Here is a 26,588-nt window from a genome sequence, read left to right on the forward strand (position 1 = left end):
ATGCTAAGTTTACAGTAATACAGTAAAATATATTTAACACAGATCTCTTTTCTGTAAGTTCCTGGATTTTAAGAACACAGAGTATGGGGGAAGTCCTATAAAAACTTAGATATGAGCCGAGGTGGGGCAGTAGGTAGAGTGCAGTACTGCAGGCCACTAAAGCTGACTGCTAAATCTGCAGGTCAGCGGTTCAAATCTCATCACCGGCTCAAGGTTGACTCAACCATCCATCCTTCCGAAGTGGGTAAAATATGGGGGCAATATGCTGGCTCTGTTAAAAAGTGCTATTGCTAACATGTTGTAAGCCGTCCTGAGTCTAAGGAGAAGGGCGGCATTAAAGAAATCTAACAAATAAATAAATAACTCTAATGCAATCTTGCCCGAATTTGGCAGCTTCCCAATGTACTATATAGCCTTCAATTCCTAGAATTTTCAAACATTGCCCATTCTGAATGGGTAATTCTGGGAGTTGAAGTTTACAGACTTAGCAATGACCGAAATCTGGGAACAGTATTCTGATAGAAATGACATGTAGAAATATACTAGAAGTACAATTTCCTTTTTTTCCCCTCCTCAGATTGAAGGGCAAAAACTCTATAAAGAACTGAAGGCTTTCCTCATTGCTGTGAAAGGTAAGCCCAAATTCTAGAATGGCACATTTCCCAAGTTAAGCCAGCAGGTATCGGATCCTAGCTGCAAGGCTCTGCTGTTTTCCCATCCCATCAGTTATCTGATGAGACACTATCTGTAAAGAAAACAGATAGAAGCTTGCCTCTTTTCTCTGAGCCCTTGCTAAGGGCATTAAAAATCCCATCCTTTGGTCTCTTAATTCTTACACAAAATCTCTGTAAGAAAATGACCCATTACCGATATGGTTTCATGTGGATGATATGGTTTCATGAGGATGAGAGAATTCTTTCAATTCCAACTTATGTACATTTATCTGCCAATTAGCTCTCTTCACAAATACAGGATGGAAAAGTTAGGAATTTAGGAAGCTGTACCTGTTGCCTCACAATGCAGTTTTCACATTTGAATCACATCTAACAGGGAGATTAAATTCATCATGCAATCACAAACTTCACCAAAGAGTTGAGGTTCCAGCAACAGCCGCCCCGAGTCTTCGGAGAGGGGCGGCATACAAATCTAAATAATAAATAAAATAAATAAATAAATAAACTTGGATTTTAAACCAAGGTCATTAATGAATGAAGATTTCTCCTCATTTTCCCAGTTCATATATCATGTGATACCATAAGAAAAATGTTTTTTTTTCCAAAATAGTATGTTGTATGAATCCAGACAGCCCAGTTTGTAAACTGTGGTTTGTGGTTTAGCATAGTGGGTGAACCTATTCAATTATGGGTATTTAGCAAACCTTAGTTAAAACATGGCTTACTGTAATATGCAAATACAGCAGAACATACTGACTTAGATTATTAGTGACTTTTGTTATCATTTATTTTGACTTTTACTAGGAATGCATGAAAGTTCCAAGAAAGTGTCTGAAACTCTGCAAGAAATCTACTGTGATGAATGGAATGGATATGAAGAATTGAAGGCCATCGTTCAGGTAATTGGGATATATTCCAGGTATCAGGGATGACTTTTTAAATTGAAACATTAGACTTCCTACTAGTTCCTAGTTGTAAGTATTACAAGAAACCAGCTCTCAGAACTTAGACCTCCATTCTTAATTTTCCAGTATTCCAGTATCCTTGCAAATAGTAATAGCAATAGCACTTAGACTTATATATCGCTTCACGGTGCTTTACAGCCCTCTCTAAGTGGTTTACAGAGTTAGCATATTGCCCCCAACAATCTGGGTCCTCGTTTTACTGACCTCAGAAGGATGGAAGGCTGAGTCAATCTTGAGCCTGATGAGATTTGAACTGCCAAACTGCTGGCATCCGGTGATCAGCAGAAGTAGCCTGCATTACCGCAATTATTATTATTATTATTATTATTATTATTATTATTATTATTATTTAGATTTGTATGCCGCCCCTCTCCGCAGACTCGGGGTGGCTCACAGCAATGATAAAAACAATATATAATGACAAATCTAATAGTTAAACTCTAAATAACAATAATACATTTTAAAAAGGCTAAAAACAAGGAACCCCAATATATAAAAAAACATACATACAGTCATATCATACACAGAAAATTACATAGGCAGGGGGAGGTGTTTCAGTTCCCCTACGCTTGACGACAGAGGTGGGTGGCAATCTAACCACTGCACCACTGTGGCTCTTGTGTAGGGTATATCCAATATTTCATTTCTAAAACTAAACATTCTTTTCTCTTCCTTTTGAATACTGTTTGTTCTGCTGCTCTATAATTTTAAAAAAATTCCAATGGAATAAAATGATCTACAGGAGGAAATGAAACCGAGCCCTCTTGTTTATTCCCAGTCTGTATGAAAGATTCATACTTTTATTTTTAGAGTGACCCTGTAAACTTCTAGGTCTTCGTGAGAGAAAAGAATAACTGCATAGAGGTTATTTCAACAGCATCTTGAAAAGTGTCCCTGTTTCCTTACAGAGCAATGATCTTCTATGGGAAGATTATGAGGAAAAACTGGCAGGCCAAGCGATCAGGACCATGGACAACTACTTGAGTCAGTTCAATGAAATTAAAGTATGTACAGTACTGTACTTTTGGATTTGTGTGTAAATACTGTATCAACCGTCTAGAACAGAGGTGTCAAACGCAAGTCATCATGGTGGCGTCAGGTGATATATCATGACTTTCCCCCCCTTCGCTTAACCGGGCGTGGGCATGGCCAGCGTGTGGCACATCCGGCCTATGGGCTGTGAGTTTGACTCCCCTAGTCTAGAACAAAATCCAGTGCCAAGACGTTCAGTTAAAATATTTATAGTTTACATATAAAATTAAATCTTTTTTTTAATGAAGAATTTGTTTGGGCGTTATCTTCATCTAACTTCTTTTGGGGAAAAAATATGTCACCAATCTCACAAGAAGAACCAGCTCATTCTTAAATCTTGCTTTTGTCTTTCTTTCCTTTTTAAAAAAATGAATACATATGTGTTCAGACACTTTTTATTTCCATGTGTACATGTGAATCCACACTCACACACTTCTTGTCAGAATATGCACCACATGACTACTATTTTGAGACAACCCAGAAGCAAAATACAAAACACAGAGGTTTGTCTTACAAACAGTGGTTTATATTCAAGACTTCTACCATATTTTTCAGAGTATAAGTCTTATATACACTGAGGGGCAGCATACAAATCTAATAAATTATTATTATTATTATTATTATTATTATTATTTTCTGCCGGCGTGTCTCAACCGCCCATAATTACAGGGTAATTAGTCCAGGAAGACACACACCACACGATAAAGGGAAAACCCAAAACTTTTTATAAACAGAAAAACAGAAACAGCTCCCTTTTTAAATGTCAAAGGGATTTTCTGGTACACACAAGGCACAGGTTAAATGCAGTCCAATTGCTCGCCCAATAACTGGGAAATTGAGTCCAATTCTAAAGTCCAGAGAGTCCATATACACAATCCTGAACAGCAAAAACCACGATCTTGATGAAACAATGAATCAGATAAACTGCCATAAGGCTAAAACACCAGGCTGCACTTTTATCTATAGCACTAATTACAGCAGCCCCACCCAACCACAGGTGGCCTCATTTTCTTTTGTAATAATCCTTCAGTTGTTGTCTCCTATGCATCACTCTACACATGCGTGGACGTGTCATTAATTCTTGTTCAGAATCCAGGGATGATACAGATGACTGATCTCCTCCTGGGCTGTCTGCCAAACTCCCCTCTTCCCTGTCACTCACACTTCTTTGGTCAGAGGAGACTTCGTTGGCAGTTTCTACTGGGAGCAAAACAGGCCTGCGGCATGTGGATGTCTCCCCCATATCCACCTCCACATTCCTTGGGGCAGGAGCTGGAGCAGAGCTAACCACAACATATTATTATTATTATTATTATTATTATTATTATTATTATTATTAGTGTCAAGTTTGAAGTTTGTAAAAAGTGTACATGATTGTAAAAATTATACAGGTTTGTAAAAAAATATTCTGATACTTTTTACTACATAGTAAAATGCTAAAAGTATTCTGATACTTTTTAATATATAATATTATATTATTTCATTAAATAATACACAGCTCAAAAAAAAGGGAACACTTAAACAACACAGTATAACTCCAAGTAAATCCAACTTCACTGAAATCAAACTGTCCACTTAGGAAGCAACACTGATTGACAATCAATTTCACGTGCTGTTGTGCACATTCAACTTGCTACAGAACAAGGTATTCAGTGAGAATATTTCATTCATTCAGATCTAGGGTGTGTTATTTGAGTGTTCCCTTTTTTTTTTTTTGAGCAGTATATATTACTACACCATTTGGTTCAGAATACTTTCCCCCCTGTTTTCCTCCTCTAAAATCTAGGTGTGTCTTATACTCTGCTTCCTCTTATACTCCGAAAAATATGGTATATACATACATACATGTGGTAAACACATACAAGGCAAGCATTCAATCTCCAACTCTACACAGAGAACTACAATGCAAATTGAACATGGCGAGGAGAGAGATACATGATGAGAGAAAGAGATACGCCCTCTAATGGCTTCACTTACATAGACAGCTTCTTAAAGCGCCAGTAACCCTTCGGACTCATCCTCATTACATCAGAATTTCAGTTTTCAGTCTTATATCATCTGGTCAGCTATTAAATCATCATTACTGTGACACTTCTTTTTCCTTTATTAAAAAAATACTTTAAAAAATATGGCAAAGTTTCTTCCCATCCTGACAGCATTATTTCTTATATATCCTGTTAAGTATTTTCTGCTTCTTTGTTTCTTTATTTCTGCTGTGGTATTTGTACCTAAAGAACTTAGAAGTCAAGCAAGTGAATAATTCTTTGAAAACCTGATACTCCCCAGATGTATTGGACCATATACGTTCCAAGTTGGCTGGAGGAATGCATCAGGAAAGAGCCAGATTGTCAGGGGGGGGGGGAGCAGAAAGGAAGGTGATCGTTGATAGCAATTTATTTGTTTGTTTGGTTGTTTGTTTGCTTGTTTGTTTGTTTATTTATTTATTCGATTTGTATGCCGCCCCTCTCCGTGGACTCAGGGCGGCTAACAACAGTGATAAAAACAGCATGTAACAATCCAATACTAAAACAACTAAAAAACCAAACATACATACAAACATACCATGCATAAATTGTAGAGGTCTAGGGGGAAAGAATATCTCAGTTCCCCCATGCCTGACGACAGAGGTGGGTTTTAAGGAGCTTACGAAAGGCGAGGAGGGTGGGGACAATTCTAATCTCTGGGGGCAGTTGGTTACAGAGGGCTGGGGCCGACACAGAGAAGGCTCTGGAAAAGGTTCTGGAAAGGTTCTGGAAAAGAACAATCTTAATCCTGTCCCAAAGGTGCTTTTTCAAGATGCAAATGGGCTTTTTTTTGTTTTTCCTTGAAGATGTGTCACTGCTTATGGATGAGAATGGATGACAGAATCTCCATAGGCAACCTTTATCCTTAATTAATCCTTGCACTTAGTTGATGCCCCAAACTCTGGCCAACAAAGACAACAATATTTATAAAATACATTCTAAACCATCATTTAATTGCCTTACATAAATTGTATAATATCACATTGTATTAATTTTTATGATAATAATTTTTATTTTTGTTATATTATTTTGTGGCTTGCCTTTCTGTGCTGCATAGGTTATATTAATATTCAGTGAGTTAAATCTCATTTTCTTTCACTGGTCAATGACTCAAATAAAATAACTAAGCGCTAAAACATATGAAGAATGGTTGCGGGAGCTGGATATGTTTGTTTAATGAAAAAGGATGACATGATAGCAGTGTTCCAATATCTCAGGGCCTGCCACAAAGAAGAGGGAGTCAAGGTACTCTCCAAAGAACCTGATGGTTTGACAATAAGCAGTGGGTGGAAACAAAGCAACTTATTTCCTGACAGTTAGAACAATTAATCAATGGAACAACTTGCCTCCAGAAGCTGTGAATGCTCCAACACTGGAGGGTTTTAATAAGATGTTTGATAACCATTTGTCTGAAGTGGTGTCGGTTTTCCTGCCTAATCAGGGGGTTGGACTAGAAGACTCTGTTATAAAAATAAATAATAAAAATAGGTGAAATACCTACATTGTTTGCTAGATCAATACACCACTATCACAATTCTGAATTATAATAACCAGCATTCTGGAATCTAATGAGGACATGAATTGCAAGAGATAATATATCAGGAAATGTAGAAGTTCAAACTGAGCAGGAAAAAAAGAGATAGCTTACAGTTTGGTTTTTTTACATATTACTTGAATGGGATTTGTAATACCGAAGACACAGCCATAAATACTCTGCCCCAAATTTTATCCCAGTCACTGAATGAACTTTCTGCAAGGATTCTCTACATAATCCTACAAGACCTTACGCAAAAAAAATCCTTGCTCTTCTCCTACATACTGAAAGGTCCCTTGAAGCCCGATTACTTTGCACATTCAGAAGAGCATTTCAGATATTCTTTTAAAACAATACACAAAGAAGACTATTGTCTCTAGATCATCTTTGATGTGTTCTCTTCCTTTGCAGGAGCGAATTGCCAAGAGAGGACGGAAACTGGTGGATTATGATATCAGCAGACATCACTTGGAAACCCTTCAGAATGCCAAAAAGAAAGATGAAGTTAAAATTGCTAAGGTAAAACTACCTCTTGAGGAATCCAATTAGATTCAGATCAAAGGATTTCTATTCAGATATTTCCACTTCCACCCTTGTTCGCCATTCTTATGTTGGAGGAATCTGGTTGGTGGAGGAGTTCTTGGTTTGAGTGGGAAAGTGTGGCATTGACCTCCCCCTAATTCCTCCAGTGTGTCAAATCAAACATTTTAGGCTTTTTCTTTCTTTCTTTCTTTCTTTCTTTCTTTCTTTCTTTCTTTCTTTCTTTTGCTTTTTCACTTGAGGAATTTCATGGAGGGGCTAAGGAGACAAATGGATTAAGATGACTACTTCACTCCTGAACCTCGTTCAGAAAGTCATCAAAATAGACTTTCCAGTTGCAAAAGAGATTTAGATAGATGAGGCCAGAGGAATAGCAGCTAAATGTACAGACAAAATGGAACAATCAGCTGCTTTCCTCCACTTTTAAAAAAGCAAATTCTGTACAAATTCTGGAACAAACAGCTGCTTTCCTCCACTTTTAAAAAACAAATTCTGTATAAATTCTGGAACAATCAGCTGCTTTCCTCCACTTTAAAAAAAACAAATTCTGTACAAATTCTGGAACAATCAGCTGCTTTCCTTCACTTTTAAAAAAGCAAATTCTGTACAAATTCTGGAACAAACAGCTGCTTTCCTCCACTTTTAAAAAACAAATTCTGTACAAATTCTGGAACAATCAGCTGCTTTCCTCCACTTTTAAAAAACAAATTCTGTACAAATTCTGGAACAAACAGCTGCTTTCCTCCACTTTTAAAAAACAAATTCTGTACAAATTCTGGAACAATCAGCTGCTTTCCTCCACTTTTAAAAAACAAATTCTGTACAAATTCTGGAACAAACAGCTGCTTTCCTCCACTTTTAAAAAAGCAAATTCTGTACAAATTCTGGAACAATCAGCTGCTTTCCTCCACTTTTAAAAAACAAATTCTGTACAAATTCTGGAACAATCAGCTGCTTTCCTCCACTTTTAAAAAAGCAAATTCTGTACAAATTCTGGAACAAACAGCTGCTTTCCTCCACTTTTAAAAAAGCAAATTCTGTACAAATTCTGGAACAAACAGCTGCTTTCCTCCACTTTTAAAAAAGCAAATTCTGTACAAATTCTGGAACAAACAGCTGCTTTCCTCCACTTTTAAAAAAGCAAATTCTGTACGAATTCTGGAACAATCAGCTGCTTTCCTCCACTTTTAAAAAATAAATTCTGTACAAATTCTGGAACAAACAGCTGCTTTCCTCCACTTTTAAAAAACAAATTCTGTACAAATTCTGGAACAAACAGCTGCTTTCCTCCACTTTTAAAAAACAAATTCTGTACAAATTCTGGAACAAACAGCTGCTTTCCTCCACTTTTAAAAAAACAAATTCTGTACAAATTCTGGAACAAACAGCTGCTTTCCTCCACTTTTAAAAAACAAATTCTGTACAAATTCTGGAACAAACAGCTGCTTTCCTCCACTTTTAAAAAACAAATTCTGTACAAATTCTGGAACAAACAGCTGCTTTCCTCCAGTTTTAAAAAAGCAAATTCTGTATGCTTTAATTGCTTCCCTGGTCAGGAATTATCCCTTCAATTTTCCGAGAGGAAGAACAGGGGCAAATAATTGCTGAAGGAGCAATATAAGCAGAAATAAAAAGATGTTCTGACTTCCCTTTGTAGCCTGTGGGAGGGGGGAAGCAACATGTAAGCAGCTTGAGAAAATCCAGAATACTGTTTCTGGTGGCAGGCGATGGGGAATAAAGAGCTGCTGCCTCTCACTTCTTCTCTAAAACATTCCTTCTCAACTTCAGCGATTTTAAGATGCATGGACTGGAGGATTCTGGGAACTGGTCCATGCCTCTTGAAGTTATTGAAGTTGAAAAACATGGCTATGAGTGATTTGTTTTTCCTTATATTTTTGGAAACGAGAAAACAGAAAGAGCTAAGTGCTGAAGGAAAGTTTGAGTAGAGATCAATCTTTCTCCAGCTGATCTCTTCCATGTGTGTTGCCACTGCTGTGTCCAGAACTTTCACATGGTGAAAGTGAGTTACGGTTACGGTTACAGTACATCTGGAAAGCATCAACTTATGGAAAGATAGAATGAAAATATATATATTATATACTATAGTAAACTATACTAAACTAAATATAGTGAGATGGAAGAAAACAGCCCAGGGGCTCTCTACAAATCCCTCTGCTTTTCTGTGCTTGCAGAATGTCAACAAATTATAGTTAGACTTACACACAGTTAACTTTTTGTGTAAAGAGCATAGCACAAAGAGACAGCATGAAGCCACCCAGCAACAACCAGTCCCACATCTTAGAAGTGGGTGGCTCTCAAAAAGTCCCCTATTTTCCCCTTCTCTCCCCCGTCCTATCACAGAAGAGAAAACTTAAAAAGTAGACGAATTGTACAAGTATCTTTTTATTTAATTGTTTAAATTAAATTTTAATTACCATTAGAGGAAATTGTAAAATTAAAATTAGAAGTGTGTGTGTGTGTGTGTGTGTGTTACCTGGCTCACACACATACTATTCCTGGCTTGGTATATTTTTTGGAGAACAGCTTCCAGTCTCAAAAAAAAAAGTTAGGCATCTCTGCAGATGTGTAACTGTGTAGCCAGAATCTGGACTTTTTAATGCTTGTCGGTGTTGTGGTTAGCTCTGGCCCAGCTCCTGCCCCAAGGAATGTGCAGGTGGATGTGGGGGAAACATCCACATGCCGCAGGCCTGTTTTGCTCCTGATGGAATCTGACGACAAAGCCTCCTCTAACCAAGGAAGCGTGAGTGACAGGGAAGAGGGGAATTTGGCAGACAGCCCAGGAGGAGATCAATCATCTGTATCATCCCTGGATTCTGAGCAAGAATTAATGACACATCCACCCATGCGTAGAGTGATGCATAGGAGACAACAACTGAAGGATTATTACAAGAGAAAATGAGGCCACCTGTGGTTGGGTGGGGCTGCTGTAATTAGTGCTACAGATAAAAGTGCAGCTTGGTGTTTTAGCCTCGTGGCAGTTTATCTAATTCATTGTTTCGTCAAGATCGTGGTTTTTGTGCTGTTCAAGATTGAGTGTGGACTCTCTAGACTTTAGAATTGGACTCAATTTCCCAGCTATTGGGCGAGCAATTGGATTCCATTTAACCTGTGCCTTGTGTGTACCGGAAAATCCCTTTGACATTTAAAAAGGGAGCTGTTTCTATTTTTCTGTTTATAAAAACTTTTGGGTTTTCCTTTTATCATGTGGTGTGTGTCTTCCTGGACTAATTACCCTGTAATTACGGGCGGTTAAAACACGCCGGCAGAACAGTCGGCCTTGCAGTTTCTGTTCCTCTAATTACTGTTTGGATTCCATAGGCTGAAGAGGAGTACTATAAAGCCCAAGCTGTCTTTGAGGAACTCAATAAAGAACTACGAGAAGAACTGCCGGACCTTTACAACAGGTAATGCACACTAAAGGTCCAGTTGCAATGGCAGAGGAAGTGCAGTTTATAGCATCAGGTTTAAGATCAGGTTGCAACCCTACAAGTCTTGACTTTACACAGCTTATCTAGGTCAGGGGTCTTCAACCTTGGCAACTTTAAGCCTGACGGACTTCAACTCCCATAATTCTCCAGCCAGCTGGGATCTGAAGTCCGCCAGGTTTAAAGTTGCTAAATTCAGACTTGGGAGATTCTACTGAACTTTTAACCAGCACAGCAGATGAGAATCTCAATTACAGACTTGACTGAAAATGTATTGAGATACTGACTCAATTTTTACTACTGTTGCGGTGTTTTCTACCGTTCCGGTAGGAACCCACTACTGGTAACCTTGATTGTTAAGTGGAATCTGGCTTCCCCATTGATTTTGCTTGTCAGAAGATTGCAAAAGGAGATTGCGTGATCCTGGGACACTGCCACAATCATAAATATGTGCCAGTTGCGAAGCATCTGAATGTTGATCAGATGACTAAGGGGATATTGCGATGGTCGTAAGTGTGCAAAATGGTCATCGGTCACTTTGTTCAGTGTCATTGTTACTTTGTACCGTCACTGAACGAATTGTTGTATATCAAGGACTATCTGTACAACTATAACTAAGATGCCACTCAGTAACAAGACCAACTCTCAATGGATGGAAGTCATTTTTTTTCAGAGTCCTGAAAAACGAAGGAAGACCATCTTCCAACGTGTACAGAATTTGACTCCACGATTAAACTCAGCTCCTCAGAAACCTATTTTGAGAATCATGTTGTAATTGTGGGAGCATGGGCAGTCTTATAGATGCTCATGTTATTAGAGTGCCTTGAAGAATCCTTTTCTCCATCATTTTCTCACATGGAATATATTTAGCCATAGATTGTGCTAAAGCTGCTCCAAGCTATAAAAAAGCAGTGGGAGTGAGAAAGAAAAATAAGACTTGGGTGCTTCCCAGCTGAAGTAATGAAGGTGACCTTCTAATGGGAATCATAGGAGACCAATCAGATCACAGTCAATAATTGTGCCACTTCTAATTCCTTCCCTGGTAGTTGACTCTAACCCTTAACCCTTCAGACAGTCCCAAATATTGTTTAAACAGTAAAGTGCAAGTGGCAGGATGAAGGCAGAGAATAAGTATTATGTATTGGACTAACTAACTAACTAATTAACTAACTAACTAACTAACTAACTAACTAAATAAATAAATAAATAAATAAATAAATAAGTAAAGTAAAGTAAAGTAAAGTAAAGTAAAGTAAAGTAAAATAAAATAAAATAAAATAAAATAAAATAAAATAAAATAAAATAAAATAAAATAAAATAAATAAAATAAAATAAAATAAAATAAAATAAAATAAAATAAATTGAATTTCTCCGGACTCTGCTATGAAAGCATTTTATGGACTATGCATGAGTTGGGGTTATATTTGGTGCTGGGAACGTACTGAGGCCTGGTGCCCATAAGATGGCAGCATAATCGAGGCAAAGTGAATATTAGTTATCTGTAGAGCAGTGCTTCTCAATTATTTCCTGGGAGTTGAAGTCCACAAGTCTTAAAGTTGCCAAGGTTGGAGACCCCTGCATTAGTTGCACGATGAGGAGGGAGTGTCGACTGCCAAGTAACCTGTTTGTATTCTGAAGAAGTGTAATTTGTTTTTTCTTCTGCAATAAGTTGTTTGGCTCACAAATGGCTTTTCTTTTCCTCCTCATTGACTCAACTAACTTAACAATGATTTGCTTATTTTGTCTTCATTCTTTCCTAGTCGAATTGCATGCTATGTGACAATATTCCAGAATATTTCCAATTTGAGAGATATCTTCTACAAGGAAATGAGTAAGGTAAATATGCAGGGGTGGAAAACATACAATTTTTATTATTATTATTATTATTATTATTATTATTATTATTATTATTATTAATTAGATTTGTATGCCGCCCCTCTCCGCAGACTCGGAGCGGCTCACAACAGTGATAAAAACAATACATGGCAACAAATCTAATAATTTAAAATCTAAAATAACAGTTTTACCTTAAAAAGTCTAAAAAGAAAAACCCCAATATATAAAATACATACACACAGTCATATCATGCACAAAACTACTTAGGCAAGGGGGAGATGTCTCAGTTCCCCCAAGCCTGACTTCAGAGGTGGGTTTTAAGGAGCTTACAAAAGACAAGGAGGGTGGGGGCAGTCCTAATCTCTGGGGGGAGTTGATTCCAGAGGGTCGGAGCTGCCACAGAGAAGGCTCTTCCCCTGGGTCCCACCAGACGACATTGTTTAGTCGACGGGACCCGGAAAAGACCAACTCTGTGGGACCTAACTGGCCGCTGGGATTTTTGCGGCAGAAGGCGGTCTCACAGGTATCCTGGTCCGGTGCCATGAAGGGCTTTATAGGCTTTATATTTATTTAGAAAATACTCCTAATGTCTGTGTGCAGCCCTCCCGAGCTCCATTTTCGGTGGCAGAGGGTTGCAGGAAGCCATCACAGCCAAAAGTGGAGTTCGGGAACCCATTTCTGCTGGCCGAAGGCTCGGGCCACCACAGGAGCCCCCAACACAAGTGATGTTGGACCCCCAAGATCAAACACAGCCTGATGCGGTCCTCAATTAAATTGAGTTTGACACCCCTGGCCTAGACATTCGTCTTGGAACACAGATCATTTTAACAGTTATATTTTATTGTGTTCTACTAATCTAGATGATATGTTAATATATATTGCTAGTCCATGTCTGTTATGCCATGTGCTAAATAAAATGAATAAATGATGAGATCTGATCAGAATTACCCCCAATTTTATATGCACAAACACCATTTATTTAGTTTTGTATATTTCCTACAAATAACAAATACTGAAACAACTATTCAAGTTGCCTCCTGCTGGCCTAGGTAAAGGACAATTCCTTCTACTGCTACTTTCCATCAACAGCTTCAGCTGTTGAGTCGATATGGGAATGGCCAGCTTTTGCAGACAATTCTGTTGATCACACCGATTAAAATAAAGGAATCCTTGAATGAAGCTCAACTTTTAGTGATTTCAGGAATTCATCCATGTAGGAAAAACATGGAATTGATTTGTTTTATGAGGCTGATAGTTCTGGGATGTTTTAATCTCTAGTCCAGTGATTTTTTTGATAGTCTCCTATCCCAGTATCCATTTGATTGTACTTTGTCCAAATTTTAAAGATCATTCAAATCTGGCTAAGAGTGCAGTCTGCAGTAGATTAGATTAGATTTATTGGATTTATATGCCGCCCCTCTCCGCAAACTCGGGGCGGCTCACAACAATAATAAAAAACAGTACATAATAAAAATCCAATGCCCACCAATCTAATTACAATTTAAAATTAGTAATTTCATAAAACAATCCCAATATATATAAAAAAACAGGCACACAGTCAATCAATCAACAAACCAACATGGGCAAGGGGGAGGTGTTTTAGTTCCCCCATGCCTGACGGCAGAGGTGGGTCTTAAGGAGTTTACAAAAGGCAGGGAGGGTGGGGGCAATCCTAATCTCAGGGGGGAGCTGGTTCCAGAGGGTCGGGCCCCCCACAGAGAAGGCTCTTCCCCTGGGTCCCGCCAGACGACATTGTTTAGTCGACGGGACCCGGAGAAGGCCAACTCTGTGGGACCTAACCGGTCCCTGGGATTCGTGCGGCAGGAGGTGGTCCCAAAGATATTCTGGTCCGGTGCCATGAAGGGCTTTATAGGTCATAACCAACACTTTGAATTGTGACCGGAAACTGATCGGCAACCAATGCAGACTGCGGAATGTTGGAGTAATAGTAGTCATGGACACTTAGAGAGAACTCATTTTCTTCCTCCATGTCAGCCTTTCCAGGCAGACCAGACAGGAAACACAACCGCATAAGCTATTCCTTTTTTACTGGAAAGCTATATTAATAGGTATGTTAATAATAGAACCTTGCAGGTTTGAAAGTACAGTTCTCCTGCCATCTGCTTTGCCCACAATCCAGGAGGTTATGGTGTCCTTCTGCGCCGGCTGGAGGGGTTGGGAGTGGGAGGCACTGTTCTCCAGTGGTTCTCCTCCTACCTCTCCAGTCAGTCGCAGTCGGTGTTAGTGGGGGGTCAGAGGTCAACCTCTAGGTCTCTCCCTTGTGGGATGCCTCAGGGGTCAGTCCTCTCCCCCCTGCTATTCAATATCTACATGAAACAGCTGGGTGAGATCATCCAAGGGCATGGGGTGAGGTATCATCAATATGCGGATGATACCCAGTTATACATCTCCACCCCATGTCCAGTCAACAAAGCAGTGGAAGTGATGTTCCGGTGCCTGGAGGCTGTTGGGGCCTGGATGGGTGTCAACAAACTCAAACTCAACCCAGACAAGAAGGAGTGGCTGTGGGTCTTGCCTCCCAAGGACAATTCCATATGTCCGTCCATCACCCTGGAGGGGGAACTATTGACCCCCTCAGAGGGTTCACAACTTGGGCGTCCTCCTCGACCCACAGCTGACATTGGAACATCATCTTTTGGCTGTGGCGAGGAGGACGTTTGCCCAGGTTCGCCTGGTGCACCAGTTGCGGCCCTATTTGGACAGGGAGTCATTGCTCACAGTCGCTCATGCCCTCATCACCTCGAGGTTTTATTACTGCAACGCTCTCTACATGGGGCTACCTCTGAAAAGTGTTCGGAAACTTCAGATCGTGCAGAACACTGCCGCGAGAGCCATTGTGGGGCTTCCTAGATTCGCCCATGTTTCTACAACACTCCGTGGCTTGCATTGGCTGCCGATCAGTTTCCGGTCACAATTCAAAGTGTTGGTTATGACCTTTAAAGCCCTACATGGCATTGGACCAGAGTACCTCCAGAACCGCCTGCTACCGCACGAATCCCAGCGACCGAAAAGGTCCCACAGAGTTGGCCTTCTCCAGGTCCCATCGACTAAACAATGCCGTTTGGCGGGCCCCAGGGGAAGAGCCTTCTCTGTGGCAGCCCCGGCCCTCTGGAATCAACTCCCCCCGGAGATTAGAACTGCCCCCACCCTCCTTGTCTTTCGTAAATTACTCAAGGCCCATCTATACCACCAGGCATGGGGGAGTTTCGACACCTTTCCCCCAGGCTTTTTTATATTTATGTTTGGGTATGTATGTGTTGTTTGCTTTTTAAACATGATAGGGTTTTTATGTGCTTTTTTAATATTAGATTTGTTTTCACTAGAATATTGTTTTTATTATTGTTGTGAGCCGTCCCGAGTCTTTGGAGAGGGGCGGCATACAAATCTAATAAATAAATAAAAAATAAATAAATAAATTATCCCCTAGGTGGCATCTGTTTGACCTGTCTCCCAAGCAGTGGTAGGTGGTAGTGTGCTAGGGTGCTCTGTTCCGGTAGCAGCCCACCGATTGCACCATTTCCATGTGCTGGCTCCACTGTCATCTTCACCGGTCCATCACACAGTGTCATCTTTTAAAATTTTTGGTCTTTTTTTTTTTTGCTTCCTGTGCAAAATCTCCTGAGGGGATGTTTGTGCATGCATGAAAGCAAAAAATCGTCAAACTCATGCGTACACAAGCGTCCCTTCATGAGATTTCAGTGATTTCAGAATCGCACTAGGGGACACGCACACGTATGCATGTGTAGCAAGCATGCACGAAACGTGATGATGCACACGCAGTGCACCAGTAGCCAGGCTAAGAGGAACCCTTCCCTGCTCCCAAGGACTTTTCTCACATACCATTATACTCTATCTGAGGATGATTCTCAAAGCAGTGATTCTAGATCTACCAACCAAAAGATACTAGGCAACTTTCCCATATTCCAAACAGATTCGGACCACAGTGTGAAAACACAGCAAGGTTACAGCTGGGTAATAATGTCCTAGGGTTCACCATCAGCACTCTGTAAAATATTGTGCACAGGGTCCAGGAAAACAATGGACTCTTCTATAGCAATATTGGCCAAGTCTTTCCTTCACATTATTGTATTTTTCTTCTGTGTGAAAATGTCTGCAGGTTAGCTGTAAACCCTGCAAAAGTGGAGGGATGTGACTTTTATGTAATATTCAGAAATTGATATTTCAGTTTCAGAATATTCTTTTCATATTTCAATGAAAAGAAGGACCAGGGGAGACATGATAGCAGTGTTCCAATGTCTCAGGGGTTGCCACAAAGAAGAAGGAGTCAACCTATTCTCCAAAGCACCTGAGGGTAGAATAAGAAGCAATGGGTGGAAACTAATCAAGGAGAGAAGCAATTTAGAACTAAGGAGAAAATTCCTGACAGTTAGAATGATTAATCAGTGGAACAACTTGCCTCCAGAAGTTGTGAATGCTCCAACACTAGAAATTTTTAAGCAAATGTTGGATAACCATCTGTTTGAAGTAGTGTAGGATTTCCTGCCTAAGCAGGTGGTTGGACTAGAAGACCTCCAAGGTCCCTTCCAACTCTGTTGTTGTTGTTGTTGTCATTGTTGTTATTTGTTGAGCCACGTGTTCCATTTTCATTGAGAGAAGGAAGAGTTATTATTCAGCCAATGACACCTTGAAATCCTCATCAAGAATAAATTCAGGAAACAGAGTTAGTAAACTGAAAGAATGACAACTGTAATAATAATAGATACTGATAATAAAGTTGAAGATGATGATTATGGTGATGTGTACTTGTGACTGTTAGGTATGAATGTGTCCCCCCCCCCCCATTCTTCCTGTTTCTAGCTAAACCATGACCTGTATGATGTAATGAGCAAACTGGAGAACCAACATTCCAATAAAGTCTTCATCATTAAAGGGGTCTCCAGGTAAGAGATTTCCTTTTTGCTACAGATGTTAGCATCCCAGGAATGCTGGGGGGGGGTGTTTCTCTCTCTCTTTCCAACTAACCATCAAGTGATCTAGCTTGTTTGCTTTTGTTATGGATTAAAAGATTTAGAACACATCTCCATGAAAAGAGATTCTTAAGATTATTTAGAAGAAAATATTTATAAAATCAAGACGTGATTTTTTTAAAAATGTAAGTAGCAACCCTAGAGCAGCCAGAGAAAAAGGAAGGAAGGAAGGAAGGAAGGAAGGGAGGAAGGGGAGGGAGAGAAGGGGTGGAGTAATGAAAGAAAGGAAAGGAAAAGAGAGAGGGAGGGAGGGAAGGAACGAAGGAAGGAAAGATGGAGGGCAAGGGGGAGGAGGGAGGGAGTAATGAAAGAAAAACAAAGGAAAGGAAAGGAAAAGAAAAGAAAGGAAGGAAGGAAGGGGAGGGAGAGGAGGGAGGGTATAATGAAAGAAAGGAAAGGAAAAGAGAGAGGGAGGGAGGGAAGGAAAGAAGGAAAGAAAGGTGGAGGGCAAAGGGGAGGAGGGAGGGAGTAATGAAAGAAAAAAAAGGAAAGGAAGGAAGGAAGGAAGGAAGGAAGGGGAGTGAGGGAGGGAGAGGAGGGAGTAATGAAAGAAAATAAAGGAAAGGAAAAGAGAGAGGGAGGGACGGAAGGAAGGAAGGAAAGATGGAGGGCGAGGGGGAGGAGGGAGGGAGTAATGAAAGAAAAAAGAAAGGGAAGGAAGGAAGGAAGCTAGCTTTTGCAATAATTTCAACCATACAGGTAGCTGATTCTATTACTTCTGAACCATTATTGAAAGAGGTAAAGCCTATTCTGAAGTTCAGTGACCACCGAAATAATGAGGTGATTTATAGTTAGCTTGAAACTAAAAGTAATTAATAATTCCACAGGCTCTTCTTGAATATAACAGCAGTTCTTCTATATAATTATCTTCAAAGGAGTCTTTTAATTAGAGCTGGTACTGAATTTTACCTATTGGCAAATTTTAAAACTGTCTTGCTGCATCACTCAGTTTCTGCCATACAGGTGAAAAGGAATCATGCGGTTAAAAGGGCACTGGGACCCGACAGCTGACCCCATGCAAAATTCATGCTCTTTTCCTCACGCTCCACATTGCATTCTTATACAATTTGTATGAGAGTGAAGAGAGAGGTTGTTCCTTCCAGCAATGTTGGCATGTGTGCTTCAGGTGAAGCTCAGTTATAGTGACAGGTGCTCGGCTGCGATATCTGGAGCCCCGTTTTTGCTCACAATAAGGATCCATTTTCACTGCACTATAGAAAACACTTATAATTTCTATGGAAAGCAAGTGCATAGTAAGAGACAATGTGTGTAACAAATCTTTTAACACCTAGTGCATTAAGGGCGAACTTTTTTCCCATGGGTGCCAAAAGTGTGCATGAGTGCCCACATCCATAATTCAATGACTAAGGAGGGTAAAAACAGCTTCCCCCAACCCCTCCCCGTGGAGGCCAGAAATGGCCCGTTTGCCAACTTCTGGTGAACCCAGTAGGTCTGTTTTCCATTCTCCCCAGGCTCTACAGGCTTCCCTGGAGCCTGGAGAGGGCAAAAATGCCCTCCCCCATTCCCCTGGAGGCCCTCTGTAAGCTGAAAATGCCCTCCCATAGCCTCTGTGTGTGTTGAAATATCTCCGGGACCGCCTTCTGCCGCACGAATCCCAGCGACCGGTTAGGTCCCACAGAGTTGGCCTTCCCCGGGTCCCGTCGACTAAACAATGTCATTTGGCGGGATCCAGGAGAAGAGCCTTCTCTGTGGTGGCCCTGACCCTATGGAACCAGCTCCTCCCAGATATCAGAGTTGCCCCCACCCTCCTTGCCTTTCGCAAGCTCCTTAAATCCCACCTCTGTCGTCAGGCATGGGGGAATTGAAATGTTTTCCCTTCCCCCTAGGCTGATAGAATTTATACATGGTATGCTTGTTTGTATGATTGGTCTCTTAAATTGGGTTTTTTTAGATTATTTTTTAATATTAGATTTGTTACATTGTTTTCTTTATTGTTGTTAGCCGCCCCGAGTCTTTGGAAAGGGGTGGCATACAAATCTAATAAATAGATAGATAGATAGATAGATAGATAGATAGATAGATAGATAGATAGATAGATAGATAGACAGACAGACAGACAGACAGACAGACAGACAGACAGACAGACAGACAGACAGACAGACAGACAGACAGACAGACAGACAGGCCGGCATGCACATGCACAATGGAGTTGAGCTAGGGCAACGGCTCATGTGCCAGCAGATATGGCTCCATGTGCCACCTGTGCCACCCTTGCCATAGATTCACCATCACTGACCTAGTGGCTAATACAACAGAATTTCTGATGGTTAGAATTCTACCTGAAGACTTTTCAGTGCTGTGAAGAATACAGCTTGTCCCAAGTAGCTGCTTCCCTGAATTTGCTCGTAATGACTGTCCCCAGAAGTGAACTCTAACTTCCATACTGACTTAGGATGATCCGAGCGGTAGTCTAACACAATCTTAAGGGCCTGGTGAGGTGAGCTTTAATGAGGAGTAGCCTTAAAACCACATTTTTTTCCCAGCCGTTTCCAACTGAAACACAAAAATTAATTAAGTCATACAGTTGTTCAAAATTGACTGGGTGGTTTTCTGCTGTTTCGAAGTATGTTAATGCTTTTACACTTCTTTTATTTGGCACTTGAAACGCCTCCAGGTGGCCTTCATTTGGGTATAAATGTCTAAATAGGGCTTTGATTCTCAAACAGGTTGATAAACGGAAGTGCAAAGTGAATTCCAGATGAAGATTCTTGGACTTGTAATCTCAGCAGATATGAAGGCTGCCCAGCTGGGGAATGCCGAACTAATTAAATGTTGGATTGTTGGAAGTTGCATATTCAAATATTCTAAGACTGGCTAATGTGTGTTTTTTCCCCCTCCCAATGCAGCAACAGAGGCTCTTTGGTTATTTCATCCCCAGTCAGCCCAACCAGCAACTTTTTTCTGCCAGCAGGGAATAACATAAATGAGGTCTCCACGTCTCTTCTTGCCCCAAATCAAGAAACGGAAACTATTTCAGCCACCAAGGCGGCATCCGCAACTGTACATGATGAAGAAGCAAAGGAAGAGGTCAAAGAATTGCAAAATGAGGTTGGCCAGGGTGCCGAGTCAGACTCTCAAGCTGCTAGTGAAACAGAAGGCAAAAGCCAAGGGACGCAACTGGAAGAGCTTGAGGTTGTTTCTGGCAGGACCCTTGAGGTAATGGCAAAGAACTTTGCAACCGAGATTTTATCACAGGCAATGGCTGAAGCTGCTGGCAAGAGGCAAAGCATTCCTAAAGATTCAGAAGATCCTGAGCAACGGCCCTTCTTGGGAGAAAACATTGAAGCCAATGACACACCTGGAACGGAGGATGGTTCTCCACCCCAGGCAAAGGATGAAATCCCAGCTCTGCTGAAACATGACCTTGAGCACGACAAAGAGATCCAGGATGAGATGCAGAGTGAGAAAGTGAATGGTCAGGACCACAAAGGGCCACCTGAGGAGAGCTCTTCCTGCCCTGAAGATGATTCCCAGGATCTTCCCTCTTCAACCAAAGTTGAAGGAGACTCAGAAGACGTGGCGTCTGCAACCGATGAATCTGCTCCACCCAATACAGAGACAGATGAGAGTAGCCACAGCTACAGAGATGTAGAAGATGATAACGGTAGCAGTGAAGGAAGCATGGAAGAAATTGAGATTTCCCCCAAGGGTACCAATGCTCAGGTAAGAGACGAGAAGAAATCTCACCAGCTAGGGGTGGGATTCAGCCAGTTTGGACCAGTTTGGGCAAACTGGATGTTAATTTTACATCTCATTTGCTGGACCAGTAATTTCAAAGACTGACTGACCCTGCCCTCCTGCCCCATCCCTCTCAGGAGTCTCTACACAGCCTATTTTGGATGCCAGGTAAGGGCAAAAAACATGCCTACAGGAAGTCTAGAGGGCCTCCAGAGCCCAGGAGAAGCCATTTTAGCCCTCCTGAAGGCTCAAGAAAAACCTCCAGAGCCTGGGGTGTGTGAAAATTCCCCCCTGCCATGGTGCAGGAGGTCAAATAGGCCATGCCCCCATGGCCATGCTCACCTAGCAACCAGGCAGAGAACCGGTTGCTAAAATATTTGAATCCTACCCCTGTCACCGATCCTTTTTCCAATTGCTAATTAGACATAAAAAATCTAATGCTGTAACTAAAATATTCCAACAGGGTACCTAAAATACATGCTGCAACAATGCAATGATGCATCTGCTCTGTAAAAAATTCAAATGAATAACAATGTGATATTGGCATATTAGACACATCTGTTTGCAGGGGATGGACATATTTGCTGACAAACAAAAGAAATCAAGACAAAAATAAATGTCACTGGCTGTCCAACTCTTTGTTTAGCCACAAAGAACAAGAAGGCCCCTTGTCAGAGTAGGAAAACTGTGACACAACTAAGATAGATAGATAAAGAGAGAGAGAGAGAGAGAGAGAGAGAGAGTTAAACTGGCATACAAACATTTTTCACAAATATTTTGGTCACCAATTCATATCCTATCTTCTCTAAACAGTAGGTCCATCCTTTTTTCTTCCTCTTAGTAGTACATACCTCAAAAACTGTTCCTTGCATTTCTGTGTCTGCAGACATTAACTATTTGTCTGTATAGCTTTCTCGGTCATTAAACCATCAACTAGTTCCTATGCATACCCTCTTAGCTTATCAAAAGCTTTCTTAAATATCCATAATGCTTTCCTCCGTTTTTTTCTCATTGAGATTGGTTCAGTACATAATTGTCTTTCCAGCAACATGTTATTTGTGAATTTCCCTACTTTCTCACCGTCACCCTTTGACCCGAGGATTTTGATATGTGAGATCTCACTTAGTATCTCTCTAAACTGGTTTGAAGTTGTCTCCTCTGAAATTTAGTTTGTATGTATGACTATGCTACTATTTCACTTTATGTAGACCAATGTTTCCCAATCTTGGCAACTTGAAGATATCTGGATTTCAACTCCCAGAATTCCCCAGCCAGAAAATGCTGGTTGGGGAATTCTGGGAGTTGAAGTCCAGACATCTTCAAGTTGCCAAGTTTGGAAAACACTGATGTAGACCCTTTAAAAGCAAGACAACATGGTCATTTCCTCCCAAGGCTCCAAATGCTTTATTTTATTTTATTTTATATTTTATTTTATATTTTATTTTATATTTTATTTTATATATATTTTTTTATTATTATTTTTTATTTTATTTTATTCCCAACAAAAAGCTCAGTCTTCCAATATTTCATCGCCTTTTCTATGTTTTCATTGACTCCAATGACTTCCAGACATTTTATGATCTAGCTGTGTGGCAATGAGTCAAAGGCTTTCTTGTAGTCAATCCAGATCAGGTGTAGGTTTGTTTTCCTGTTCTTACAGTTCTCCAAAATCATTTTATCAATTAGGAGCTGGTCTTTCATTATTATAATTATAATTATAATTATAATTATAATTATAATTATAATTATAATTATAATTATAATTATAATTATAATTATAATTATAATTATAATTATAATTATAATTATAATTATAATTATAATTATAATTATAATTATAATTATAATTATAATTATAATTATAATTATAATTATAATTATAATTATAATTATAATTATAATTATAATTATAATTATGAAAGACCAGCTCCTAATTGATAAAATTAAATTATAATTATAATTAAATTATAATTATAATTATAATTATTAATAATAATAATAATAATTATTATTATTATTATTATTAATAATAATAATAATTCAATGCCTGGAGAGGGTGAAAACTGCTTTCCCCACCCCCCCAGAGGCCCTCTGTAGACCGGAAATGGAATGTTTCCCAACTTTTGGTGAGCCCAATAAGCTCATGTTTCACCCTCCCCAGGCTCCAAAGGCTTCCCTGGAGCCAGGGAGGGTAAAAATGCTCTCCCCCATCTCCCTGGAAGCCAAAAACACCTTCCCAGTACCTCTGTGCAAGCCAAAAATCAGTTGGCTAGCACACATGTGCATATTGGAGCTGAGCTAGGGAATGGCTCGCGTGCCAGCAAATATGGCTCCGCGTGCCACCTGTGGCACCTGTGCCATAGGTTCACCATCACTGTCATATAATATAACTTGATCTTTTTCTTCCTGTACTTGTCTAATTATTACATTACTGAATGTCTCCATCTCTGGTGTATCATTCCTAATTTCATTCCCAATTCTTGGCATTGCACTCCTTTCTGGGGCTTCCTCTGCTACAGGATTCGTTTTAAAACCCAAACACATTCAGTTTTTCAAGCCAAGCATATCCTTGCCAACACATCCTAGCCAACACATATGAAGACAGCTCATCGCTTGCCAGGAGAACTCACTGCAGAAATACATTCCATGGGATTGTTGTTGTCCAGACACTAAATTGTGTCTGACTTTTCATGACTCTATAGCACACCAGATCCAGGATATTATACAGGTATAATGATAAATAAAATAAGAACACAAGTATGCAACACACACAAACACTCTCTCACACACATAAACACATCTTCAGATCACATCAAAGGCTCATCTAGTTCAACTGTTATTTTTCCTGGAGTTAGTTAGTAGGCTCTGCAAGACATACGGTAGAATAGAAGAGAATAGAATTTTTATTGGCCAAGTGTGATTGGACACACAAGGAATTTGTCTTGGTGCATATGCTCTCAACGTACATAAAATAAAATATACATTTGTCAAGAATCATGTGGTACGACACTTAATGATTGTCATAGGGGTCAAATAAGCAATGAAGAAGCAATATTAATAAAAATCTTAGGATATACGCAACAAGTTACAGTCATACAGTCAACATGGGAGGAAATGGGTGATAGGAATGATGAGGAAAACTAGTAGAATAGAAGTGCAGATTTAGTAGAAAGTCTGACAGTGTTGAGGGAATTATTTGTTTAATAGAGTGATGGCGTTCGGGAAAAAACTGTTCTTGTGTCTAGTTGTCTTGGTGTGCAGTGCTCTGTAGCGACGTTTTGAGGGTAGGAGTTGAAACAATTTGTGTCCAGGATGTGAGGGGTCAGTAAATATTTTACCCGCCCTCTTTTTGACTCGTGCAGTATACAGGTCCTCAATGGAAGGCAGATTGGCAGCAATTGTTTTTTCTGCAATTCTGATTATTAGGTCAGCTTCTTACAATGAACTGCTTTTCCTACTCATCTGATTATACACAATTCTTTCTTTAAAGTGAGATTTCTCAAAGCCATCTTTGCCTGCCAGATTTACCTCCATGTTTAGCAGTACACGTTTCCCAAAAGCCCAGGGCTTTGTGCTGTTGGAAGCATGACCAACATTTTTTTTTTAAAAACCGGACCATCCCATCCCATGAGGAAAACCAATTATTTATTTATTTATTTTTATTTATTTATTACTTAGATTTGTATGCCGCCCCTCTCCGAAGACTCGGGGCGGCTCACAACATGTAAAAACAAATCATAAGCAATCAGACAAATTTAAAATATTTAAATATTTAAAAAACCCATATACTAACAGTCATACACACAGACATACCATGCATAAATTAAACGTGCCCAGGGGGAGATGTTTCAGTTCCCCCATGCCTGACGGCAAAGGTGGGTTTTAAGGAGTTTACGGAAGGCAGGAAGAGTAGGGGCAGTTCTAATCTCCGGGGGGAGTTGGTTCCAGAGGGCCGGGGCCGCCACAGAGAAGGCTCTTCCCCTGGGGCCCGCCAACCGACATTGTTTAGTTGACGGGACCCGGAGAAGGCCCACTCTGTGGGACCTAATCGGTCGCTGGGATTCGTGCGGCAGGAATTAGTTTCCTAAAACCACAGAGCCTTAGGGTACTAAATCTACTACTTCAAACAATCATGTCACTCTTTCAAATTCACACTGTACTTTTGATATCTTCAAAGAACTTGGGGTACCTCAAAAGCCTTACGTTCTTCCACATATGACTGGTATTTGACCTCTTGGCTGCTGAAGCTCAGAGCTGTGTCAGGCCCAAAGCATAAATGAATGGGCAGAAAGGAGTGGAGAATAACAAAGAGATAGATGGCTTCTGGCCATCGGAAAAACAGTGTGCAGCTTTTCTTTCTTTCCTTAATGAGGTTTCTGTAGTTGGAACATGAGAAACAAATAGGCTGGAAAAGTGGGCAATACATTTTTTAATGCCTGGTGAACTCATAAAATCCCAGGAAATTTTGAGTTCAGATACACACAGTGATACAAAAAATAAATTAATTAAAATCAACATTCAACTGAAACCAGAACTTTTTTTTTTTTTTTGCTGGGATTAATGGATAGACAATTAGAAATGAGTCCTAGACTGTTGTTTTTGTATATTTATTTATTTATTGGATTTATATGCCACTCCTTCTGCAGTAAGTTCTCCTTTAATTGAAATCTTTAGTGTTCTAATGTCTCCCTTTCAAGTTTCATCCTGGTTTTTTAAAGAGGAATCAAAACAAAAGCATTTTCTAATGGCAACGATTCTACGTCATCCCAAATTCTTATTTCAAATTCACCTGGACCTTCAGTCTGTATCTTTCCAAAATCAAAGCTATAATCGCATTTTACTGTATGTATGTATGCAGGCATGTATATTCATTCATTCATTCATTCATTCATTCATTCATTCATTCATTTATTTATTTATTTATTTATTTATATTTATAGATTTCTAATAGCTGAAAAGCACAATTTCCCAAAAATAATTAGAAAAATAAGTGTTTTTGAAAATGCCAACTGCAGTGTTTTCCACCAAAATATGACTTTGAGTTGTGTGGATTCAAATAGCTCAGTCATTTCATGAGATACATTAACTGCATTAATCAAGACCTTCCTAAACAGAAATTACACTGAATCCCTTGATTTTGCTGGAATCATGACAATCTCAACATCTCTGATATACTGGAGAAAAAAATATCTGCAGAAGGGGTCTTTGTATATGCAAGTAAGCTTCCCACTGCAAAAGTTGGCCTTCCAACATCGGGAGTACAATAGCTGGGAGATGTATCAATGGCTCAGACAGAGTGAACTGAGTTAGCTAATTCATTCCATTCTAACTCTGTGAGGGAGTAGGTCTGCTTCTGCATGCTGCTGAGGACTAAATTATCAACACAATTAATGTACACACTGCAGTGTCTGACTCTAACAAGAAATTAAACAGCCAGAATCATATGGAGTTGAAACAAAGGGAATTCTATAAGAATTTGGCTATACTGTTGGTTTCATTACAGGCATTAGAGTCTTTATTTAGTGAGAAACTTCTGTTATAATAACTAAGTCTTTTTTTTAACCTCATCTCCAGTTGAATGAAAAAAGCCACTTTGAATTTTTAAACAGGTATCTCCTAAGAAAGGAATTCCCCCACCCAGTAGTGGGTTGCTACCAATATGGTAGGGGACGGAGCACCGGTAGCGGCAGCCAGATCGTACAATTTGCGTGTGGCCACTGCAGTGCCAGGCCTATTACTATTATTATTATTATTATTATTATTATTATTATTATTATTATTTATTGGATTTGTATGCCGCCCCTCTCCGGAGACTCGGGGCGGCTAACA

General features: G+C 39.8%; 1 protein-coding gene across 2 annotated transcripts in view; it reads left to right on the forward strand.

Moving 5' to 3' along the window:
• The window catches only part of BIN2 (bridging integrator 2), a 51,494-nt gene that overhangs the window by 13,431 nt on the left and 11,475 nt on the right, over positions 1 to 26,588 (forward strand). The window contains exons 3-10 of one of the 2 annotated variants that reach the window (XM_070740704.1): positions 578 to 632; positions 1,479 to 1,573; positions 2,548 to 2,643; positions 6,641 to 6,748; positions 10,109 to 10,194; positions 11,976 to 12,051; positions 16,891 to 16,973; positions 19,928 to 20,744. In XM_070740704.1, the coding sequence (XP_070596805.1) occupies positions 578 to 632; positions 1,479 to 1,573; positions 2,548 to 2,643; positions 6,641 to 6,748; positions 10,109 to 10,194; positions 11,976 to 12,051; positions 16,891 to 16,973; positions 19,928 to 20,744 (1,416 nt within the window). The remainder of the gene's footprint in view (positions 1 to 577; positions 633 to 1,478; positions 1,574 to 2,547; positions 2,644 to 6,640; positions 6,749 to 10,108; positions 10,195 to 11,975; positions 12,052 to 16,890; positions 16,974 to 19,927; positions 20,745 to 26,588) is intronic. The other variant, XM_070740705.1, reaches the window with a different exon arrangement.

This window comes from Erythrolamprus reginae, chromosome 2 (assembly GCF_031021105.1).
Source record: "Erythrolamprus reginae isolate rEryReg1 chromosome 2, rEryReg1.hap1, whole genome shotgun sequence".
Lineage (NCBI taxonomy): Eukaryota > Metazoa > Chordata > Lepidosauria > Squamata > Dipsadidae > Erythrolamprus > Erythrolamprus reginae.